The sequence below is a fragment of the Scyliorhinus canicula genome, chromosome 1 (assembly GCF_902713615.1).
Source record: "Scyliorhinus canicula chromosome 1, sScyCan1.1, whole genome shotgun sequence".
Taxonomy (NCBI): domain Eukaryota; kingdom Metazoa; phylum Chordata; class Chondrichthyes; order Carcharhiniformes; family Scyliorhinidae; genus Scyliorhinus; species Scyliorhinus canicula.
This window is the reverse complement of record NC_052146.1, coordinates 48,663,028-48,685,515: the sequence shown is the minus strand read 5'-3', so window position 1 is coordinate 48,685,515 and position 22,488 is coordinate 48,663,028. Positions and strand designations below refer to the sequence as shown.

Here is a 22,488-nt window from a genome sequence, read left to right as displayed (position 1 = left end):
AGGCACAGAATATAAGAGAAAGGAGGTTATGATGAAGCTGTATAAAATGCTTGTTAGGCCACAACTAGTGTACTGTGTGCAGATCTGGTCACCACAATACAAGAGGATGTGATTGCAGTAGAAAGAGTGCAGAAGAAATTCACCAGGATGTTGCCTGGGGTGGAGCTTTTCAGCTATGAAGAGAGGCTGAAGGTGGCACAGTGACGTAGTGGTTAGCACTGCTGCCTCACAGTACCAAGGACCCAGGTTCGATCCCGGCCTTAGGTCACTGTCCGTGTGGAGTTTGCAAATTCTCCCCTTGTCTGAGTGGGTCTCACCCCCACAACCCAAAGATGTGCAGGGTAGGTGAATTGGCCACGCTAATTTGCCCCTTAATTGGAAAAAGGAGTTGGATACTCTAAATTTTTTAAAAAATGAAGAAGCCGGGAGTGTTTTCCTTACAGCAGAGACGACTGAGTGAGTGAGTGTTTGAAGGCGAGGAGGAACCTCGTCGAGGTGTATAAAAATGAGGGATATACTTAGGATAGATAGGAAGAACGTTTCCCCTTAGTAGGAGGATCAATAGCCAGGGATGGGTTTCTGTGAGTGCTTATGTGTTGGTGTGTGGTGGTGAGAGTCTGTGGGAAAACTTAAGATTTGGTGTACATCAGACTCGCACTCGCCTTCAAACACTCACTCACTCAGTGTCTCGCACTCACTCCCCCACATTCAATCAGTTGCTCACTCACCTCCACACACATACACACCTCTCCACAGGCCAGACGTGACCTTTCCCTTCCCCTTGAGAAAGATTCCAAACTCCCAAAAGCACCACTAACTCTTCTGGTCCAACACCCCCAACGCTTCCGGCAGTTCCGCCCCCCCGCCAGGTTCCCGGCTGCTCCAACCTACCCATCCCCTTTGAACTTGCTCTTCAACTCTCACCAAAGCCACAACCATAAACAGATATAAAAAACTTACCTAGCAACTGATGATGTTTCACCCATCCAATCACAGGCTGATTTCACCCGACATGAGCTACTGATAGGCAAATGCATGAAGAAACATGCCTTTGATTAGGTGAGCAGGCTCTGGGCATTTTTAAAAACTCCCCCCCCCCACCCACTCCGGGAAGGTGTGGAGCCCGCCACACAAAGTTGCACCGCTGTGTATCTTGATGACAAGCGCGGCCTTGGTATCTCCATATGGTCCCAACTTCAGGTTCCTGACATCCGTGGGGAAATTCAGCACGTGAAATGTCCTACCAGAAACTAGTGAATATGTTTGAAAAGCTATTATGGATACATACATAACAAAAAAATTAAATGGTACAGGCTAAGATTATGGCAATAGGATTAAGTGAATAGTTCCTTTGTAGTACAGAACTTGAATACTGATGAAAAGAAAGACATGTTGAAGAAGCTTTTCACTTTGCACTCATCAGGACAAATGGAAGATTGCCAATTTCAAAATATCACAACAATCTATACCACAGAAGAAAAGGATGCTGATTAGTTGGCAAGATGACTCTGATTGGCTGAGGCATTGCCTTGGAGAAAGCAACAGGGAACTATGGGCTCCCAATTGGGAGCCAACTGCTGAACCCAATCCAGCCCCTGGACATTCCAGGCTATTCAAACAAATAGTTCTTAGCAGAATGAGCTAAACAACCAAGTTCTCTGCTGTAAACCTCTGTAGATTCAGGTTAATTTGTTACTAACACAAAGAATCGGACATTCCAGAATTTCTGATTCTCCTCATAAAAAGCTCAAGAGAAATAGTGGCTTAATGAAGTTTAGATAAATTAAACAGCAAAAGAAAAGGGAGGAAATCCAAACCCAGGAAATTTGTTAAGCATTCATGGAGCATATTTTACCTAATTTCATCAAATCGTCTCTTTTTGATTGTATCTTCTAGTTCGGGAACAATTATTTCATAAAATGTGGCCAACCTGCAAGAAACAAAAGAAACTGTTTTCATGGAGAAGAATTAGACAAAATTACTCCAATACATATTAGTCATTCTTATTTATTTTTCTTTTTTATTAAGCATTTTTCTAAAATATATTGGTCTGTATGTGCTCATTAAAATATTCTGTCCCTGCATCAAAATTAAACTGACAAAGATGTTGACAGCCTGGTGTCACGTTACATTGATGTAATGTGCCAAGTCAATGCTAGAGCTACAAGGTGGGCCCTTCCCAACAATTTTTTGTAAAATACATTTTCAAACTCAACTAGGCCATCCCCTCAAAAAGGTGAAAATAACAACCACCAACACCACTATAAAAAAGTCAAAGTGAGCTGGCCCGCATTGTAACACAGTCAAAAAGTTGCTATTCAAGAGCACTACCAACAGAGAATGGGAATAAGCTATTGAGTCACTCACAATTTGAGAGATGGGGCAAAATTCAGGAGGATACAGTGACGATAGAAAATTATATATCTTGTTTTCAATTAATCATGTCCTTATCATTCAGAACAGAGAGACAACAGAGAGACAAAATTAAATCACATTTTAGTAGAACCGGAATGCAATTCAATACATAGGTTTTATAATATGCTTTCATACCCATGAATAAAGTCATGCTTTTGTATTGTCCTACTAGCTTCAGGAAAAACCTCCAAGAATGCAAACAGCGTGGTACAGGTATCGCATAGATACAGCAATATATCCTTAAATTCCTGGAAGAACAAAGACTTTGCCACTGCATTATCCATAAATATAATCTAATTTACATAAAATACTAAGGAAAGCGGATATAAATTTCTAAAAGTTTGAATAAGCTGCAAGGTTTGAAAGAAATTGGTTTTCCAACCCAGAAAATGCTTGTTTAGTACATGACATTTCTGTTTTCTCCCACAACTTTTAATATCCATACAAAATAATGAGCAAAACCAGCTATTATGTCCAATCAATAAGTTGAAAGATCAGACAAACACCCAATCCCCAAAATAAAACGTTAACACCAATTCTTAAAGTACATACCACACCGCTACACCAATCATTTACACACATGGGCAATCACACAAATGTTTATTGTGGAGGTGGTGGTACATGCTGGAAGAACGGGTAACATTTATTTGGTGAGCATATTTATTTGTGAATTAGTTTACTAACTAAATAGTAGGATTTGATTAACTTTTCTCAGATTTTTTAAAAATTAAGATGACTCCTTATGTTTGTGGAAGATTGGCAATGACAATGCAAAACAAAACTGTACTCATGACAGAGGCACCCCTGCATAACATACTGTTGTTAATAACAATGTGACTCAGCACTATGTGACAATGCACATAACAGGAGGTACATATTAAACAATTAAGGCAAAACAAAATTACCACAGTGTGTAGTGTTAGCAACATAGCAGAGTAATGTGTTTGTTTTAAATATCAACCAGATATAGTTAATTCCCTGTCATAGAGGCTCTTCGTTCAATTAAATATTTTTTAATAGTACAAAAAGCACACAAGTTACAATGATAATAATGTAAAATATATATATAAAATGGGTTCTATACCATAATTCTCAAAATTAAAATTATTAACCAGGAGTTTTTTTAAAGAAAAGATTGCTTTCTCATTTCCATGGTTAAAGCTAAAAATTGTAAAACCATAACATGTATGTTTTAGTTATGAAATGAAATAAAATCAACATCTTAATCTGAGCAGTACCTGTACAGGCATATCCATGAGTGAAACTTTGGTTTGGGCATCTATCTTCTGAGGTCCATGGGAATGATTTTCCATTCTTAAGCCGCACTTCTCACAAATACTACTGCACACCTTGAAGGCAAGGTGAGAAATGTATTAGAACTTTAATTGCATCAATATTGTTCAGCTATTTTAAACATATAAAATTGCATATCATTATATTTACACTTGCACATCATTATATTTACACATTTCATCATTTTATATTTAGTGATTGACTTTGGTGAATTTTCTGCTCTTCAAGGAGAGGGCAGCATGGTAGATTTTTTTTTTAATTAAAGGGCAGCATGGTAGCACAGTGGTTAGCACAGTTGCTTCACAGCTCCAGGATCGATTCCCGGCTTGGGTCACTGAGTGTGCGGAGTCTGCACATTCTCCCCATGTCTGCGTGGGTTTCCTCTGGGTGCTCCGGTTTCCTCCCACGGTAGAAAGATGTGCAGGTTAGGTGGATTGGCCTTGATAAATTGCCCTTAGTGTCCAAAAAGGTTGGGTGGGGTTACAGGGATAGGGTGGAGGCATGGGCTTAAGTTGGGCGCTCTTTCCAAGGGTCGGTGCAGACTCGATGGGCCGAATGGCCTCCTTCTGCACTGTAAATTCTATGAGATGATGAGAGATGTATCAGTGCTGAGGAGTGGACTGTTATTTTTGCACTCAAACATTCCAAGACAAAGTACAATATGGATCATTTTAAAGTGATGTTCTTGCCACATTGCAATACCCTGTCTAAACCCAATCATGGAACAAATGTTCGTTGCATCAGCATGACCTTTTGCCCATTATACAGAAAGAGATTGATAATATTGAACCTTACAAATCTCCCAGCACCAATCACATTTCTCTAGATATATTATTAGAAGGCTTGCTCAGAACATCCAAAGATATGCAGGTTAGGTGGACTGGCCATTCTAAATTGCCCCTTGTGTCCAAAGGTTAGGTGGGGTTATGGGGTGACAGGAATAGGGTGGGGGAAGAGGCTGGGTAGGGTGCTCTTTCAGAGGGTCATGCAGACCTGATGGGCCGAATGGCCTCCTTCTGCACTGTAGGGATTCTATGCTAACATTGCTAGTCAGGATAGGCCTTGGGTAATAAGGCACCTTTTGGATAGATTGTGACACTTGCAAGGTATATAATTAAGTACTGATGCGCGAGGAATTATTTTGTACTGTGTACAGTACCCTTAAAAATCCAGGTGGAAATGTCCTACTTTGCTTCACACATGATGGCTATGACAGCAGAGAGGTGATGCCTTCAATCAGAACTGGATTCAAGCTCAGGCACCAAAGGGAAAAGTGCAGTGTTTTCTGCATCATCCATTCTTCTTTTTGTAACCTTTTTTTTAAAAAAACTTCTTGCTCATTTCAATTTTCATAAAAAAACATTTAACTTTGCAATCTTTCAGATAGAAATATTTGCAGCTATTTTCCCTCCAACTGTGTTGCTTTATCATCTTCCATTTACAGTGAATAACCAAATACCTGAAGGATTGTGGGCACCGTTTCATTCAGATCATTAAAGTAATTTGGTTGTTGATTAAAAATGTTTTCTATGGATAAAAAGAAACACAATTGAACTCCAGAGGAAACTTACTGAACATAATTTTTAATTTGATTCTTTTTTAAAAAATACAGTTCCTTTAGACTAACCAATCATCTTCTTAAGGAGAGCGGCATTTCCTTTCCCAAATATTACACACAAGTCAAAGATCTTTGGGATGTCAAAGAGAAAGCCATCATAGATTATTTCTCCAAAAGCTTCAGGTGTAATAAAATGCTCCTGTTAAAAGAACATGAACAAAAATATTTTTAAATGAAAAATAATCCATTTGTGTACATATGTATAGCCACTTCACAAAATAGGGAATAGAGCTGTTTAATCTCATCAAATTAGCTCTCCAACGAATAATATGGCAGCCAAATCTTCACGTAACTTGATTTGTTTAAGTCAAATGGTAAATGTATTTGGTATCAAAAGCATTTAAAAAATAAAAAGTAAATAAATAAATAGTATTATCTTTGTGACTTTCAGTTAATACTCTCTCTAATGTGGGCACCCAAAGGCATATAACAAGTTAATCCATTTCCAACACAGATCTTTGATCACACTTTTCAGCAGCATTCCTCCCAATGACTGTTTTCACTTTAAATTGACTGATTTCCCAAATGAAAGTTTAAATTACACAAGGGATTCTAATGTAAGATAGTGATATAAATCTATCTTAGGAGCAGCAGTCATGGTTCTAATGTTCAAATCTACTTTAAAGCAGCGATCCTCGAAACAGCTGCTGCTCCTTGCATCTCTTGACCTCCAGCAGCTTACAAAGAGCTATGTGGATCATGGTTCAATATGGAAAGTTAATGACAATCGTGATTTACTGTTTCTAAAGCACTCAAATTGGTTTGGTTCTGTTTCTATTAAATTAGTAAATTCTAATTCCCTGCAGAAGAGGACTGAACCACAAGCAAACAGAACTCATCAATTGCCTGGATGTACTGGCAACCAAGAGGGACTGTACATGTGGAAACACTGATGGATATCTTTCTTGATAACAGTTGAACACAAGTGAGATTGATGAATAATGGCATCATTCTATTGGACTGAGGTTGTGCTCCATTGCATTGTTCCCGTACATCTAAATTAATGAGAGAGACTATCACAATTTAATTAGACTTCCCTGCCCTGCAGTTAACCAATAAACTTTGAAATTACAGAAAGAGCAAAAACTAGTTTATAAATGTGGCTTCTTTTGCAGAGAGTCGGCAACCTCTGAACAAGTTACTAGCATGTACAGAACATGGATTCAATGTAAGCGTTCAAAAGAGAGATGGACAAGTTCTGGACAGTAACTAATAGATCCGTGTATATACACAAACACACATATAAAAGGTGGGTGGGTTATTTAAGATCTACTTTACAATCTCCTGGAAATTGTTTGATTGCCTTTCAGGATCAGAGATGAAATTCGCAGTGCCTCTTTTAAACCAATTTAATTTTGAAGCTACACTATGCCAGTACAGGAGAGACTGGATAAACAAGCTAGTCTTTTCTTTGCATGTTCATATATTTGTAGGTGAATGGGGTGCAGATGGAAAGTTAACAAGAGAATATACAAGTGTTAAATGAGTACATTAGAAGATTATACAATGCAGTCAGGAGACAAGATGCTAAAATAAAGGTTTTTTGAGTAACAACAGGTTTCAAAGGAATTATATCTCCATATAATGTGGGGTTACATTTGTACTTGCATTTATCTCAAAGCATTCTAGGGCTGCGTATTCACATCTTGTACATCCTAAGCTTTACTTCCTTAATCAGACAACTTTAGGTTATTTACAAATATTTTGTTTAATTATCCAAGATAATTGATAATTGGCAATTAGCGATTCCAGAATTTCTATTTTTTGTTCTATAAATTTAAAAGTACCCAATTCATTTTTTTCCAATTTAGCGTGACCAATTCGCTACCCTGCATCTCTTTGGGTTGTAGGGGTGAAACCCACACAAACACGGGGAGAATGTGCAAACTCTACATGGACAGTGACCCAGGGCCGGGATTGAACCTGGGACCTCGGTGCCGTGAGGCAGCAGTGCTAACCACTGTGCCACCATGCTGCCCCGATTCCAGAATTTTTAATATATTTTTGCACCCAAAACCGCTAGTGGAAATGATTTAAAACAGAACATGCAGAATGATAAAATCGGTTCAAAACCAACATTTCCAAATACTGCTTTTAAACAAACTAATTTAATCTAAAGTTAACAAACTGAACAATTTAATATTGGTGATGAATTCTGTTAATCTCTAACCTGCTGTTATATTATGAAATGGACAGCAATGCTTCAGACAAATATACTGCCAAAGCTGTGAAAAACATGTTTAGGTTTGGAAATACATTTGTTAAGAATTGCACTTGCTTTCACAATTTGATTTAGAGAAACCCACTGTACTACTCATTGGTATTTAATTGCATGTAGTGAGATTATAGCCGTTTGCTCATTAGATTTATTTTGCTCTAATTTGTCATGGGTTCTTCTATTATCTTAAGCAAACATTATTTGAAATATCATGCATAGTGTCAAAAATTTATAAATCAACTAATTATTTCATGGTGTATTTTTCCTGCCCTGGAAACTTGGAGCCGAACAGGCAGAACAAAATGGGGGGAAAAGTGGGCAAAGAGGTTATACAGTGATTGCTCAAATTGCAGCCTTGTTGTAAAGCTTGTACTTTCCAATTAAACACAGCACAAGATTGTTATTCAGTGCAACCCGACTTGAAAGTGCACACATGTCAAAGTCAGGTAATGGCAGGATCCAGGTGTGTAGACTAGGGCAATGCATTTGATGTAGTCTACTTGGACTTCAGCAATGCTTTCGTTAAGGTCCCACTGGGAGACTGATAGCGAAGGTAGAGCCCATGGGATCCAAGAAAATTTGGCAAATTGGATCCAGAATTGGAGGAGTGGTAGGAAGAAGACAGTGATGGTCGATGGATGTTTTTTTGACTGAAAGCCTGTATCCAGTGGGGTGCCGCAGGGATCATTGTTGGAGCCCTTTCTGTTGTGGTTTATATAAATGATTTAGACATGAGTATAGGAGGGTTGATCAGTAAGTTCACGGATGATGCAAAAATTGGTTAGGTGGTAAATGGTGAGGAGGATATCCTCAGATTACACTAGGATATAGGTTGGCTGGCCAGATGGGCTGATCAGTGGTAAATGGAATTCAATCCGGAAAAATGTGAGGTGATGCACTTGGGCAGGACAAACAAGGCAAGAGAATACATGATGAACGGCTGGACCGTGGGAAGCACTGAGGATCAAAGAGACCTTGGTGTGCATGTACACCAGTCCCTTAAGGTAGAAGGGCAGGTGGATAAAGTGGTTAAGAAGGCATATGGTACACTTAAACTATATGCCTCGGCTAATAAAGGTAAGAGAAGGGAGGCTATGCTGGAACTGGATAAAACGTTGTTTAGGTCACAACTAGGGTATTGTGTGCAGCTCTGGAATCCACATTATAGAAGGGATGTGATAGCACTGGAAAGAGTGTAGAGTGGATTTACCAGGATGTTGCCTGGGCTGGGGAGTTTTAGTTATGAAGGGAGATTGGATTGACTGGGGTTATTTTCCTTGGAGCAGAGGAGACTGAGGGGGGGTCATGATTGAGATGTATAAAATTACGAGGGGCATAGATAGAATAGACAGGAAGAAAGGAGGGACCAATGAGCGGGGGGCATAGATTTAAGGTAAGGGGCAGGAAGTTTAAAGGGGATGTGAGGAAAAACCTTTACATCCAGAGGGTGATGGGAATCTGGAATTCACTGCCTGATAAGAGTGGTGGAGGCAGAGACCCTCTTAACAATTAAGTAGTATTTGGATGTGCACTTGCGATGCCCAAGGCATACAAGGCTATGTGCTAAGTGCTGGAAAATGGGATTGTTTTTGACCGGCGCAGGCAAGATGGGTCTCTATGAATCAGGAAAGCCCACAATAGTCAGATGACCTGCAGATACTTTAAAAATCACACTAGCTAGCACAATGGTTAGCACTGCTGCCTGACAGTGCTAAGGACCCAGGTTCAATTACAGCCTAGGGTCACAGTGTGGGGTTTTGCAAGTTCTTCCCGTGTCTGCATGGGTTTCCTCTGGGTGCTTTGGTTTCCTCCCACAGTCTAAAGATGTGCACGTTTGGTGGATTGGCGACGCTAAATTGTCCCTAGTGACCAAAGGTGTGCAAGTTAGGTGGGGTTACAGGGATAGGGCGTGGGGTGGCCTAGGTAGGGTGCTCTTTCAGTGGGTCGGTGCAGATACGATGGGCCAAATGGCCTCCTTCTCCACTGTTGGGATTCTATGGAAATGAATAGCTCAGGGTGCCCAGCAGCTGCAGAATAGCACATCAACAAAATTTGCAAAACAAACTTGATTTAACAAAATTTAAAGCTACTCGGCTGATTTCACTGAAACAGTACAAGATAGTACATTTTTATTCAGTAGTGGCAATCTGGCCAAATACAAACTTCCAATAAAATATTTATAGAAAAACAAATGTCTTGGGGAGAAAAAAAAATACAATACTTTGGACTCCTTGTGGGTCGACATCCTGAGATAGGTCATAAAAACACAGCGATGGAGACGTCTTTGCATCTCTGCTACGGCTGGGTTTGGATTCGCCGATTCATCATATTGTCGAGGTGTATAACGCAAGAAAGAATCCAAGCATTTCTGCAGACTTTCATCAAAGATAACCTGAAAGTGAAGAAAAAAGAATTTTGTTTCTGATAAAACGTAACATTTTACACTTCCCATCAACTTGTTCCATTACAAATCCCAATGTCCATATTTATAATGGAACTGGCTACATAAACTTGCCACAATGCTATTACGTTCATTTCCCAGTGGGTCTGTTGAAGTACCATCACTAATATTGGGTCTTAATTATAATGTGACATGTTTACATAAATCGTTTCCATTTATAAATAAATACTTATTTTAACAGTTAAGAAACATTCTTGAAATAAGCCTTTCTGAATTAACATAATTAAGCCTCATTCAAACTGTTTAGAATTGTAGCAGGTTTTGAGTAAACAATAAACCTATGTGGGTTTTTCAAATAGCTACTCTATAAACAGGGGTCTATTTCATTTTTTCTTTAATCAAAGGATTTGGATCTTAATTTTGGGAATGTTCAGAAAATATTTGTTTTTTAAAATCCATAAGTTATCCAATCCATTTCCACCTTCCTATTATAAAATTAATTCTCGTTCATTTGACTAAAATTAGTGGAAGTATGAAATCAAGTGAAACTTTTTGGAAACAACTTTGCCTAAACGCCACAGTTTAAAATGTTACTTTATACACACTATTCATTGTACTTTCTGAAGGGAAGGACAAAAAAATCAATGCTGTTCGTGTTTTTCTTAGAAACTGCGAAAATAAAACTCATCATATTTTGGTCCCCTTATTTGAGGAAAGATGTAGTGGCAGTTCAGAGGAGGTTTACTAGGTTGATACCAGAGATGAGGAGTTTGTCGTATGAAGAGAGATTGAACAGTTTAGGCCTATACACTCTAGAGTTTAGAAGAATGAGGGGAGATCAAATTGAGGTATACAAGATAATTAAAGTTATGGGTAAAGTAGACGTGAAGTAGATGTTTCCTCGCAGGAGGGTGCCAGTGTTCAGGTAGGTGGTTTGAAGTGTGTCTACTTCAATGCCAGGAGTATACGAAATAAGGTAGGGGAACTGGCAGCATAGGTTGGTACCTGGGACTTCGATGTTGTGGCCATTTCAGAGACATGGATAGAGCAGGGACGGGAATGGTTGTTGCAGGTTCCGGGGTTTAGGTGTTTTAGTAAGCTCAGAGAAGGGGGCAAAAGAGGGGGAGGTGTGGCGCTGCTAGTCAAGGACAGTATTACGGTGGCGGAAAGGATGCTAGATGGGGACTCTTCTTCTGAGGTAGTATGGGCTGAGGTTAGAAACAGGAAAGGAGAGGTCACCCTGTTGGGAGTTTTCTATAGGCCACCTAATAGTTCTAGGGATGTAGAGGAAAGGATGGCGAAGATGATTCTGGAAAAGAGCGAAAGTAACAGGGTAGATGTTATGGGAGACTTTAACTTTCCTAATATTGACTGGAAAAGATATAGTTCGAGTGCATTAGATGGGTCATTCTTTGTACAATGTGTGCAGGAGGGTTTCCTGACACAATATGTTGACAGGCCAACAAGAGGCGAGGTCACATTGGATTTGGTTTTGGGTAATGAACCAGGCTAGGTGTTAGATCTGGAGGTAGGTGAGCACTTTGGAAACAGTGACCACAATTCGGTGACCTTCACGTTAGTGATGGAAAGGGATAAGTATACCCCGCAGGGCAAGAGTTATATCTGGGGGAAGGGCAATTATGATGCCATTAGACATGACTTAGGATGTGTTGGTTGGAGAAGTAGGCTGCAAGGGTTGGGCACACTGGATATGTGGAGCTTGTTCAAGGAACAGCTATTGCATGTTCTTGATAAGTACGTACCAGTCAGGCAGGGAGGAAGGGGTCGAGCGAGGGAACCGTGGTTTACCAAAGAAGTGGAATCTCTTGTTAAGAGGAAGAAGGAGGCCTATGTGAAGATGAGGCGTGAAGTTTCAGTTGGGGCGCTTGATAGTTACAAGGAAGCGAGGAAGGATCTAAAGAGAGAGCTGAGACGAGCAAGGAGGGGACATGAGAAGTCTTTGGCAGGTAGGATCAAGGAAAACTCAAAAGCTTTCTATAGGTATGTCAGGAATAAAAGAATGACTAGGGTAAGAGTAGGGCCAGTCAAGGACAGTGATGGGAAGTTGTGTGTGGAGGCTGAGGAGATAAGCGAGATACTAAATGAATACTTTTCGTCAGTATTCACTCAAGAAAAAGATAATATTGTGGAGGAGAATGCTGAGACCCAGGCTATTAGAATAGATGGCATTGAGGTGCGTAGGGAAGAAGTGTTGGCAATTCTGGACAAGGTGAAAATAGATAAGTCCCCAGGGCCGGATGGGATTTATCCTAGGATTCTCTGGGAAGCCAGGGAAGAGATTGCTGAGCCTTTGGCTTTGATTTTTAGGTCATCATTGGCTACAGGAATAGTGCCAGAGGACTGGAGGATAGCAAATGTGGTCCCTTTGTTCAATAAGGGGAGTAGAGATAACCCCGGTAACTATAGGCCGGTGAGCCTAACGTCTGTGGTGGGTAAAGTCTTGGAGAGGATTATAAAAGATACGATTTATAATCATCTAGATAGGAATAATATGATTAGGGACAGTCAGCATGGTTTTGTGAAGGGTAGGTCATGCCTCACAAACCTTATCGAGTTCTTTGAGAAGGTGACTGAACAGGTAGATGAGGGTAGAGCAGTTGATGTGGTGTATATGGATTTCAGTAAAGCGTTTGATAAGGTTCCCCACGGTCGGCTATTGCAGAAAATACGGAGGCTGGGGATTGAGGGTGATTTAGAGATGTGGATCAGAAATTGGCTAGTTGAAAGAAGACAGAGAGTGGTAGTTGATGGGAAATGTTCAGAATGGAGTTCAGTTACGAGTGGCGTACCACAAGGATCTGTTCTGGGGCCGTTGCTGTTTGTCATTTTTATAAATGACCTAGAGGAGGGCGCAGAAGGATGGGTGAGTAAATTTGCAGACGACACTAAAGTCGGTGGAGTTGTAGACAGTGCGGAAGGATGTTGCCGGTTACAGAGGGACATAGATAAGCTGCAGAGCTGGGCTGAGAGGTGGCAAATGGAGTTTAATGTGGAGAAGTGTGAGGTGATTCACTTTGGAAAGAATAACAGAAATGCGGAATATTTGGCTAATGGTAAAATTCTTGGTAGTGTGGATGAGCAGAGGGATCTCGGTGTCCATGTACATAGATCCCTGAAAGTTGCCACCCAGGTTGATAGGGTTGTGAAGAAGGCCTATGGTGTGTTGGCCTTTATTGGTAGAGGGATTGAGTTCCGGAGCCATGAGGTCATGTTGCAGTTGTACAAAACTCTAGTACGGCCGCATTTGGAGTATTGCGTACAGTTCTGGTCGCCTCATTATAGGAAGGACGTGGAAGCTTTGGAACGGGTGCAGAGGAGATTTACCAGGATGTTGCCTGGTATGGAGGGAAAATCTTATGAGGAAAGGCTGATGGACTTGAGGTTGTTTTCGTTAGAGAGAAGAAGGTTAAGAGGTGACTTAATAGAGGCATACAAAATGATCAGAGGGTTAGATAGGGTGGACAGCGAGAGCCTTCTCCCGCGGATGGAGGTGGCTAGCACGAGGGGACATAGCCTTAAATTGAGGGGTAATAGATATAGGACAGAGGTCAGAAGTGGGTTTTTTACGCAAAGAGTGGTGAGGCCGTGGAATGCCCTACCTGCAACAGTAGTGAACTCGCCAACATTGAGGGCATTTAAAAGTTTATTGGATAAGCATATGGATGATAAGGGCATAGTGTAGGTTAGATGGCCTTTAGATTTTTTCCATGTCGGTGCAACATCGAGGGCCGAAGGGCCTGTACTGCGCTGTATTGTTCTATGTTCTTGTAGGACATTCTAGAACAAGAGGTCATAGTCTTAGGATAAAAGAGGTAGCAAATTTAAAACAGTTGAGGAGAAACTACTTCTCCCAAAGGTTTGTGAATCTGTGGAATTCGATACCCCAGAGTGCGGTGCATGCTGGGACAGTGATTAAATTTAAGGAGGAGTTAGACAGATTTTTAATCAGTAATGGGATTGAAGGGTTATGGGGAACAAGCATGATGGTGGAGTTAAGGCCAGGATGAGATCAGCCATGATCGAATAGCGGAGCAGACTCAATGTGCCAAATGGCCTAATTCTGCTCCTATATCTTCTGAACTTATATTCTTCAACTTAATACCTTAGTCTGTAAATATTTAAAATAAATATGGTAACTCTTTCTTTTACCACAAAACTAAATGAAATTATCATACAAATTTACTGTTCCCATAAGAAACAACTTCTGACCATGTCACTGTCTCTTTTAAACTGGACTTTTCAAGTGGCCATGTTATTCAAGATCATCCAAGTAATGTCATGTTCAGCCCAATATATATTCTGTTTTCCTAATAACCACTTTGATTTGTAGTTATGAGTTGCAGTGTATTGATCATTACTAGCCTTGTTGTCCCAAGAGAAGGAAGTTTACTGCAACATTTAAAAATGACAACGTTTACTTGCAAAATTACATGACGTGACACAGAAAGCAGATTTTAATACCTGACACCAAAATTTATCGTGAGGAAGGGCTAGCAACCAATCCAGATCACCAACAATGAAATTTGCACGCTCCAGAAATTCTTCCACCAGAACTGGTGTGCCATCTTGAGGTGGGGGCTTGTATAGCACAAAGTAACAATCTTCTTTCCTGCTTGGATGCTATTGTTTTGGAGAAATAAAGCAAAGCAAACTTTAAATGACGGTATTGAATACACATTTAAATATATAAATGTCGTGGTGGTGCAGAACGTGAGTATTGCTGAAAAAAAAAGTGATGCTGAGTTTTTCGTCTTGCAGTCATGCAAACAGATTTGCATGGGCAATGGGTGCTTATTGGTTAGCAAGTGGACACTGATTGATAGAGATATTCCTATGGAGAATACAGCAGGGAACAATTAACTGCCATTTTGTTTCAATTCAAACCAGACAGGTTGGTTCCAACTGGTCAAAACCAGGGAATGGCGGTCCACCGCGCCCCCCCCCCCCCCCCCCCCCCTCTCACCCCCCCTCCCTCTCACCCCCCCTCTCACCCCCCCTCCCTCTCACCCCCCCCCTCCCTCTCACCCCCCCCCTCCCTCTCACCCCAAGCTTTTCTTTAGTTGAAAAAGGTGCTAAGCATAGATATGATCCTTCCATTTGCAAAGGACAAAGCCCAGAATGTGAATATATGTAGTGTTCAACATGCATAAGTGTTCGCCGTTGAAACTTGGTATTCTTCTGAATCTGTGCTGATGAGTGCAAGACGAAATGTTTTGACAGCACATCTTTTTTGCAGCAAAACTCATGTATTACTCTGTAGACCTTATTTGCTTAATTTGTTTAGCTCCAGCTATTAAACCATTTTCTAAATGGGCTCCATAGTTACCACACTCACTGCGGCTTTTTAACAAGCTCCTAATAGGTTGTTTGTTGGATTATTAAAATGTTTTTCCACTGTCCAAGATAGAAATCATTCCTCTTCTGAGCTCTTGAGCATAGAATCATGGAATCCCTACTGTGCAGAAGGAGGCCATTTGGCCATCGAATCTTCACTGTCCTCTGAAAGAGCACCCTACCTAGGGTCAGGCCCCCACCCTATTGCCGTAACCTCATCTAACCTTTTGCACATGGGCAATTTAGCATGGCCAATCCACCTAACCTGCACATCTTTGGATAGATTAAATAATACACTTTTAAATCAGAGTACAAAAGGTCAAGCCAATAAGATTCTGAATGGTCTTGACAAGGTGACATGAAAAGGATGTTTCCTCTTGTTAGTGAGTACAGAATTCGGGAGTATTGTTTTAAAATTTGGTGTCAATTTGTTGGGGACACAGATGAAGAGAATTTTTTTCTCTGTGGGTCATGGGAGTTTGGAACTCTGCTTCAGAAGGCGGGGTCATTGAGTATTTTAAGGTGGAGGGAGATACATTCTTGTTCGGGAATCAAATGTTATCAAATGGGGGAGCAAGCTCAAGGGGCCGAATGACCACCCTCTGCTCCTATGTCATATGGGTTATGACAAGAAGAAAACAAAAATCATTGAAAAAAGTTACTGAAAAGTTATGCATCATTTATTAAAAATAGTCCACACAGTGAGATCTTAGCAAATAAACAAAATTAAAAGAAAACTTGCAGATAAATTAGCGTCAATATTCAATTTAGACAATACCACTAGCATGGGGTTAATGCTTTTATTTCTGGACCAAACACAGGGGTAAATTGCTGAAACATTGAGCAGCATATCACAGGTGGTGGATCACTGGATCAACCCACCCTGCAGCCATAATGCATTGCGGGTGGGCAAATAGGCAGCCAAGAGAGAAAGTATGCCTTTGGGAGCTGTTGGACAATCTGATTGGCTGGCAGCTCCAGCAGTCCTGGCAACGCCAAGAGCACATTAGCAAGTGCTGCTGGCAAGCAGGGCCAAGGAAGGCCCATGGTTCCCGAAGCTGGTAAGTTTAGGAGGGGATCAGAGTGATGGGGGTGGTGTATTGTTTAGAAAAGGCGGGTAGGAAGGGAGGGTACTATCTTAGTTGGGCAGCTATCCCCGATGTGCAAAGAGCACCCCCTGAAGATGGTACCCTCCTTCCTTTCAAAGTTTGAAAAAGATTTTTTCAGAAACGGCCTGCCCACTCCCCCCTCAAAAGTCGACAACCTCAATTGACCCTGGATTATTTATTTAAATATGACAATTTTCGCACCCACCCTATTTTACTGGTTTCATTCCGCACCCCCCCATAAAATCTAGCCCATTATGTTGATGTCTATAAACAAAACGTTTGATAACTGATAAACGATAAATTAGATTTGTTCAAGCATCAAAATGCAGCAATTGGGCTGAATTTGAATGTGCAAACTTTACCTTTCCAAATATATTTTTTATTGCAGTCTGTTTGATTAGAAACTATTCTAACCACAGAGATGGGGGAAAAACCTTAAAATCTACTGTGTAATAGGACAGAAATAACAAATAAAATACCAAATGAGTAGTCACACATGTGAATATTTTTATTGCATGGGTCAAAGGAGGAAAACCTTCCAGAGAAAGGTTGGCGCCTTGACATATCAGAAAACCTAAGGAATCCCATTGACAGAAAACCAATATCTGCACAAAACAGGGGCAGGAAAACCATTATCTGCTATATTAAAATTGTAACTACACTCCCAAAGAATTAAAAAAAAATATATTTTTAGTTGACAAACTTATCATTTTACAAACTGTAAATTAAAGTAAAGGTTGGGTCACATGGTCACTTTAGTCTTAAATTGATGAGAATTTAATAACTAACGTTAGATATTTGTTTTTTTATAAATTTAGAGTACCCAATTCAATTTTTCCAATTAAGGGTCAATTTAGTGTGTCCAATCCACCTAACCTGCACATTTATTTTGGCTTGTGGGGGCGAAACCCACACAAACACGGGGAGAATGTGCAAACTGCGCACGGACAGTGACCCAGAGCCGGGATCGAACCTGGGATGTTAGATATTTCTTTGCTTGATATTTATTAATGAGCCACAAAAGTTGTGAGTTCAATTGGAAAAATCTAGGCTGACATGCCAGAGCAGTACTGAGAGTGCTGCACCATCAGAGGTGCCATTTTTTGGATGAGATGTTGAGCCAAGTCTGCTTTCTCTGTAAAAGATTCAACAGCACTCTTTCAAAGAAGAGCAAGAGAGTTATCCCACAATCAACATCACAAAAAACACATTCTCTAGAATGTTATAATTTGCTGTTTGCGGGATTTTATTGTCTGCAAATTCACTACCATGATGAGTGGCAGGGTGGCACAGTGGTTAGCACCGCTGCCTCACAGCTCCAGGGACCCAGGTTCAATTCTTGGGTGACTGTGTGGAGCTTGCACATTCTCCACGTGTCTGCGGGGGTTTCCTCCGGGTGCTCCGGTTTCCTCCCACAGTCTAAATGTGTGCAGGTTAGGTGCATTGGCCATGCTATATTGACCTGCTGAATTGCCCTTTAATACCCAATGATTAGTTGCGGGGAAATGGACCTAGGTAGGGAGCTCTTTCAGGGGGTAGGTGCAGACACGACGGGCCGAATGGCCTCCTTCTGCACTGTAGAGATTCTATGATTCCTACATTAAAATAGTGACTACACTCCAAAAGATTTTTTTTAAAGTATATTTTTAGTTGACAAACTTATCGTTTTCACCATACAAAAGAAAAAAGAACCCCGACAATATATATAAAAAACAATCCCACCCAAACCCAAGAAACCCCACACCAACATGAACCGCCTGCTAGCGATCAGCGAGGCGAAAACTAAAACATCCACTATAACTCCCGCCTGCAACTCGGGCCAGTCCGACACCCTGAATATGGCTTCTGGGGAACAGGGCTCCACATCCGTATGCAAGGCCCCCGAGATTGTGCTAAACACTGTCCTCCAAAATCTTTCCAGCTTCAAGCAGGACCAAAACATGTGAACATTGCTCACAGACATCCTCCACCCCCTCTAACAGCCGGCTCATCCTTAATTTTGAGAGGGGCACCCTATGTATGACTTTCAGCTGTATCAGCCCCAACCTCGCACACGAGGTCGAGGCATTCACCCTCCACAGCACCTCACACCACAATCCCCCTTCCAATGACCCCCCAGCTCCTCCCCCCACTTTGTCTTAATTCCATCAGACACCCTGTCCTCCTCCAGGTACCTCCCGCAGGTCGCTGAAACCCCCTCTCCAGCCCTCCCACTGACATCAGAACTACAGCCTATCACATTCTCAAACATTCCCACCATCCAAAAATTTCTTATAGAATTCAACTGGGAACCCATCAGGCCCCACCGCCTTCTCTGCCTGCATCCTCCTAATCACCTCCTGCTCCCCCATCGGCCCCTCCAAGCCTGCTCTATTCTCCTCACCCAGCCTCGGATACTTCAACCCGTTCACAAACTCCCTCATTCCCCGCTCCTCCCCCGATGGCTCTGACCATATAGATCCTTATAAAACTCCTCGCATAAGAACAAAGAAAATTACAGCACAGGAACAGGCCCTTTGGCCCTCCCAGCCTGCGCCGATCCAGATCCTTTATCTAAACCTGTTGCCTATTTTCCAAGGATCTACTTCCCTCTGTTCCCCACCCGTTCATAGATCTGTCCAGATGCATCTTAAATGATGCTATCGTGCCCGCCTCTACCACCTCCACTGGCAAAGCGTTCCAGGCACCCACCACCCTCTGCGTAAAAAACTTTCCACGCACGTCTCCCTTAAACTTTTCCCCTCTGACCTTGAAATCGTGACCCCTTGTAATTGACACCCCCAATCTTGGAAAAAGCTTGTTGTTATCCACCCTGTCCATACCTCTCATAATTTTGTAGACCTTAATCAGGTCTCCCCTCAACCTCCGTCTTTCCAATGAAAACAATCCTAATCTACTCAACCTTTCTTCATAGCTAGCACCCTCCATACCAGGCAACATCCTGGTGAACCTCCTCTGCACGCTCTCTAAAGCATCCACATCCTTCTGGTAATGTGGCGACCAGAACTGCATGCAGTATTCCAAATGTGGCCTAACCAAAGTCCTATACAACTGTAACATAACCTGCCGACTCTTGTACTCAATACCCCGTCCGATGAAGGCAAGCATGCTGTATGCCTTCTTGACCACTCTATCAACCTGCGTTGCCACCTTCAGGGAACAATGGTCCTGAACTCTCAGATCTCTCTGTTCATCAATTTTCCCCAGGACTCTTCCATTGACCATATAGTCTGCTCTGGAGTTAGATCTTCCAAAATGCATCACCTCGCATTTGCCTGGATTGAACTCCATCTGCCATTTCTCTGCCCAACTCTCCAATCTATCTATATTTTGCTGTATTCTCTGACAGTCTGCCTCGCTATCTGCAACTCCACCAATCTTAGTATCATCTGCAAACTTGCTCATCAGACCACTTATACCTTCGTCCAGATCATTTATGTATATCACAAATAACAGGGTGCTATGTCTTTTCGTCCGACGTCATTTCGTCCAACGACACTTCGTCCACGTCTTTTGGTCCAACGTCTTTTTGTCCGCACGTCTTTTGGTCCTACGTCTTTTTGTCCGATGATTTTTTTTGTCAAAGACTTTTTGTGACTTGTTACGTTTATTTGTCCGATGATTTTTTTTGTCAAAGACTTTCTGTAACTTGACTTTTTGTAAATAGAAATCTTCTCTAATGCACATAGCAAGGTATAATATGTAATAAAGGATTTTTATTATCGTTCTCTTTCCTTTAATGAGCCTCGTTAAAGGATAGTTATTATCGTTCTCTTTCCTTTAACGAGCCTCGTTAAAGGATAGATATTATTGTTCTCTTTCTTAATTCGCCCATCCCGAAATGGCATTGTGTCAACGAAGAGCAAAAGGAAGGTAGCTGATGAAAGTAACTACATCTACGATTTTCATTCAAGCGGTACAAACCTAGGAAAAGAATACTGGAGATGTGAGAAAAGAAGGCTGTGTTCAGTGCGGATTCACACGGTAACGGAAAACAATGAGCCGAAAATTATTTATTTTTCTAATAAGCACCTTCATCCAGCTGATGTTGATTTGTTAAATGCTAGAAAAGCAGTTGCAGAAATAAAGCATGAAGCAACTGTATTTTCCAACTGTATTTTCTAAGTTATATGATATCTTTCGGGAATTTTAAGTAATTAGTAAACTTTTAGATTTTTTAACTGCATTTTTCAACTTTTGCTGTATTTTACTTGCATTTTATCAATTAAGTTCTCATCGTAAACTTTTAGATTTACTTGCTGTATTGTACTTGCATTTTATCAATTAAATTCTCATTGAAGATATTATACCTGGTTTTCTACGAAGTTTATTTGTGATTGGATAATTGGACAAAAAGACGTTGGACCAAAAGACGTGCGGACAAAAAGACGTTGGACCAAAAGACGTGGACGAAGTGTCGTTGGACGAAGTGATGCGGACGAAAAGACGCGACACGAAATAATAGTGGTCCGAGCACGGATCCCTGTGGAACATCACTAGTCACCTTTCTCCATTTTGAGACACTCCCTTCCACCACTACTCTCTGTCTCCTGTTGCTCAGCCAGTTCTTTGTCCATCTAGCTAGTACACCATGAACCCCATATGACTTCACTTTTTCCATCAACCGGCCATGGGAAACTTTATCAGATGCTTTACTGAAGTCCATGTATATGACATCTACAGCCCTTCCCTCATCAATTAACTCTGTCACTTCCTCAAAGAATTCTATTAGGTTTATAAGACATGACCGTCCCTGCACAAAACCATGCTGCCTATCATTGATAAGTCTATTTTCTTCCAAATGTGAATAGATCCTATCCCTCAGTATCTTCTCCAACAGTTTGCTTACCACTGACGTCAAGCTCACAGGTCTATAATTCCCTGGACTATCCTTGCTACCCTTCTGAAACAAAGGGACAACATTAGCAATTCTCCAGTCCTCCGAGGACCTCATCCGTGCTCAAGGATGCTGCAAAGTTATCTGTTAAGGCCCCAGCTATTTTGTCCCTCGCTTCCCTCAGTAACCTGGGATAGATCCCATCCGGTCCCGGGGACTTGTCCACTTTAATGCCTTTTAGAATATCCAAAACCTCCCCCTTCCTTATGCCGACATGACCTAGAGTATTTAAACATCCATCCCTAGCCTCAACATCCATCATGTCCCACTCCTTGGTGAATACCGATGCAAAGTACTCATTAAGAAGCTCACTCATTTCCTCTGACTCCAAGCATAAATTCCCTCTTTTGTCTTTGAATGGGCCAATCCTTTCTCTAATTACCCTCTTGCTCCTTATATACGAATATAATATATAATATACATAGTTCATTGATCTGCTCCAGAACCCCACGTATTCCTCGATCACCTTCCCGATCATCACAAAAGCTCCAGCTGCTACCAACCCCACATCCATTCTCCACCCCGGCCTCTCGGCCAGCCAATTCTCCAAAACCACATCCATCCAATGCGGAGCATGGTCCAAAATCACTATTGCCGAGTACGCTAATCTCTTAACCCCAGCCAACAGCGCCTTCCCCACCACGAAAAAGTCTATTCGCCTATCGTCGAGTACACCTAGTCTTCAGGGGAGAAAACAGATACTCCCGTTCACTCGGGAGCAAGAACCTCCACGGTTCCACTCCTCCCATTTCCCTCATAAGCCCAGCCAGTGCATTCGCCTCTCCCAGACTGGGTCAGTGAGCGTGACTGAGAATTGTCCGTGAGTATCCAAATCCGGGATTGCACGCAGCATCTTCTCCACAAACTCTGCATCAGCCCAGTTGGGGCCATGTACGCTCACGAGTGCCACCAATCCCCCCTCTAGCGCCCACGTCACTATCACGTACCTGCCCCCCTGGTCCGCCACCACATTCTCCATCTGAAACCTCACCCTCTTGCTCACCAATACCTGTATCCCTCGAGCCATACTAGCGAACCCAGTGTGGAAAACCCGACTCACCCAATACTTCCTAAGCCTCTTTTACGGCAGCACGGTAGCACAGTGGTTATCACAGTTGCTTCACAGCTCCAGAGTCCGAGGTTCGATTCCTGGCTAGGGTCACTGTCTGTGTGGAGTCTGCC

The 22,488-nt window shown here is 41.6% G+C and overlaps 1 protein-coding gene across 6 annotated transcripts in view; it reads right to left on the bottom strand.

The window, feature by feature from the left end:
* ascc2 (activating signal cointegrator 1 complex subunit 2) overlaps positions 1 to 22,488 on the bottom strand; it is a 71,181-nt gene that overhangs the window by 35,725 nt on the left and 12,968 nt on the right. For 5 of the 6 annotated variants that reach the window (XM_038790444.1, XM_038790436.1, XM_038790424.1 and 2 more), the window contains exons 3-9: positions 14,428 to 14,586; positions 9,766 to 9,936; positions 5,336 to 5,465; positions 5,168 to 5,235; positions 3,654 to 3,764; positions 2,551 to 2,663; positions 1,856 to 1,930 (exon numbers count right to left, since the gene is read on the bottom strand). In XM_038790444.1, the coding sequence (XP_038646372.1) occupies positions 1,856 to 1,930; positions 2,551 to 2,663; positions 3,654 to 3,764; positions 5,168 to 5,235; positions 5,336 to 5,465; positions 9,766 to 9,936; positions 14,428 to 14,586 (827 nt within the window). The remainder of the gene's footprint in view (positions 1 to 1,855; positions 1,931 to 2,550; positions 2,664 to 3,653; positions 3,765 to 5,167; positions 5,236 to 5,335; positions 5,466 to 9,765; positions 9,937 to 14,427; positions 14,587 to 22,488) is intronic. The other variant, XM_038790451.1, reaches the window with a different exon arrangement.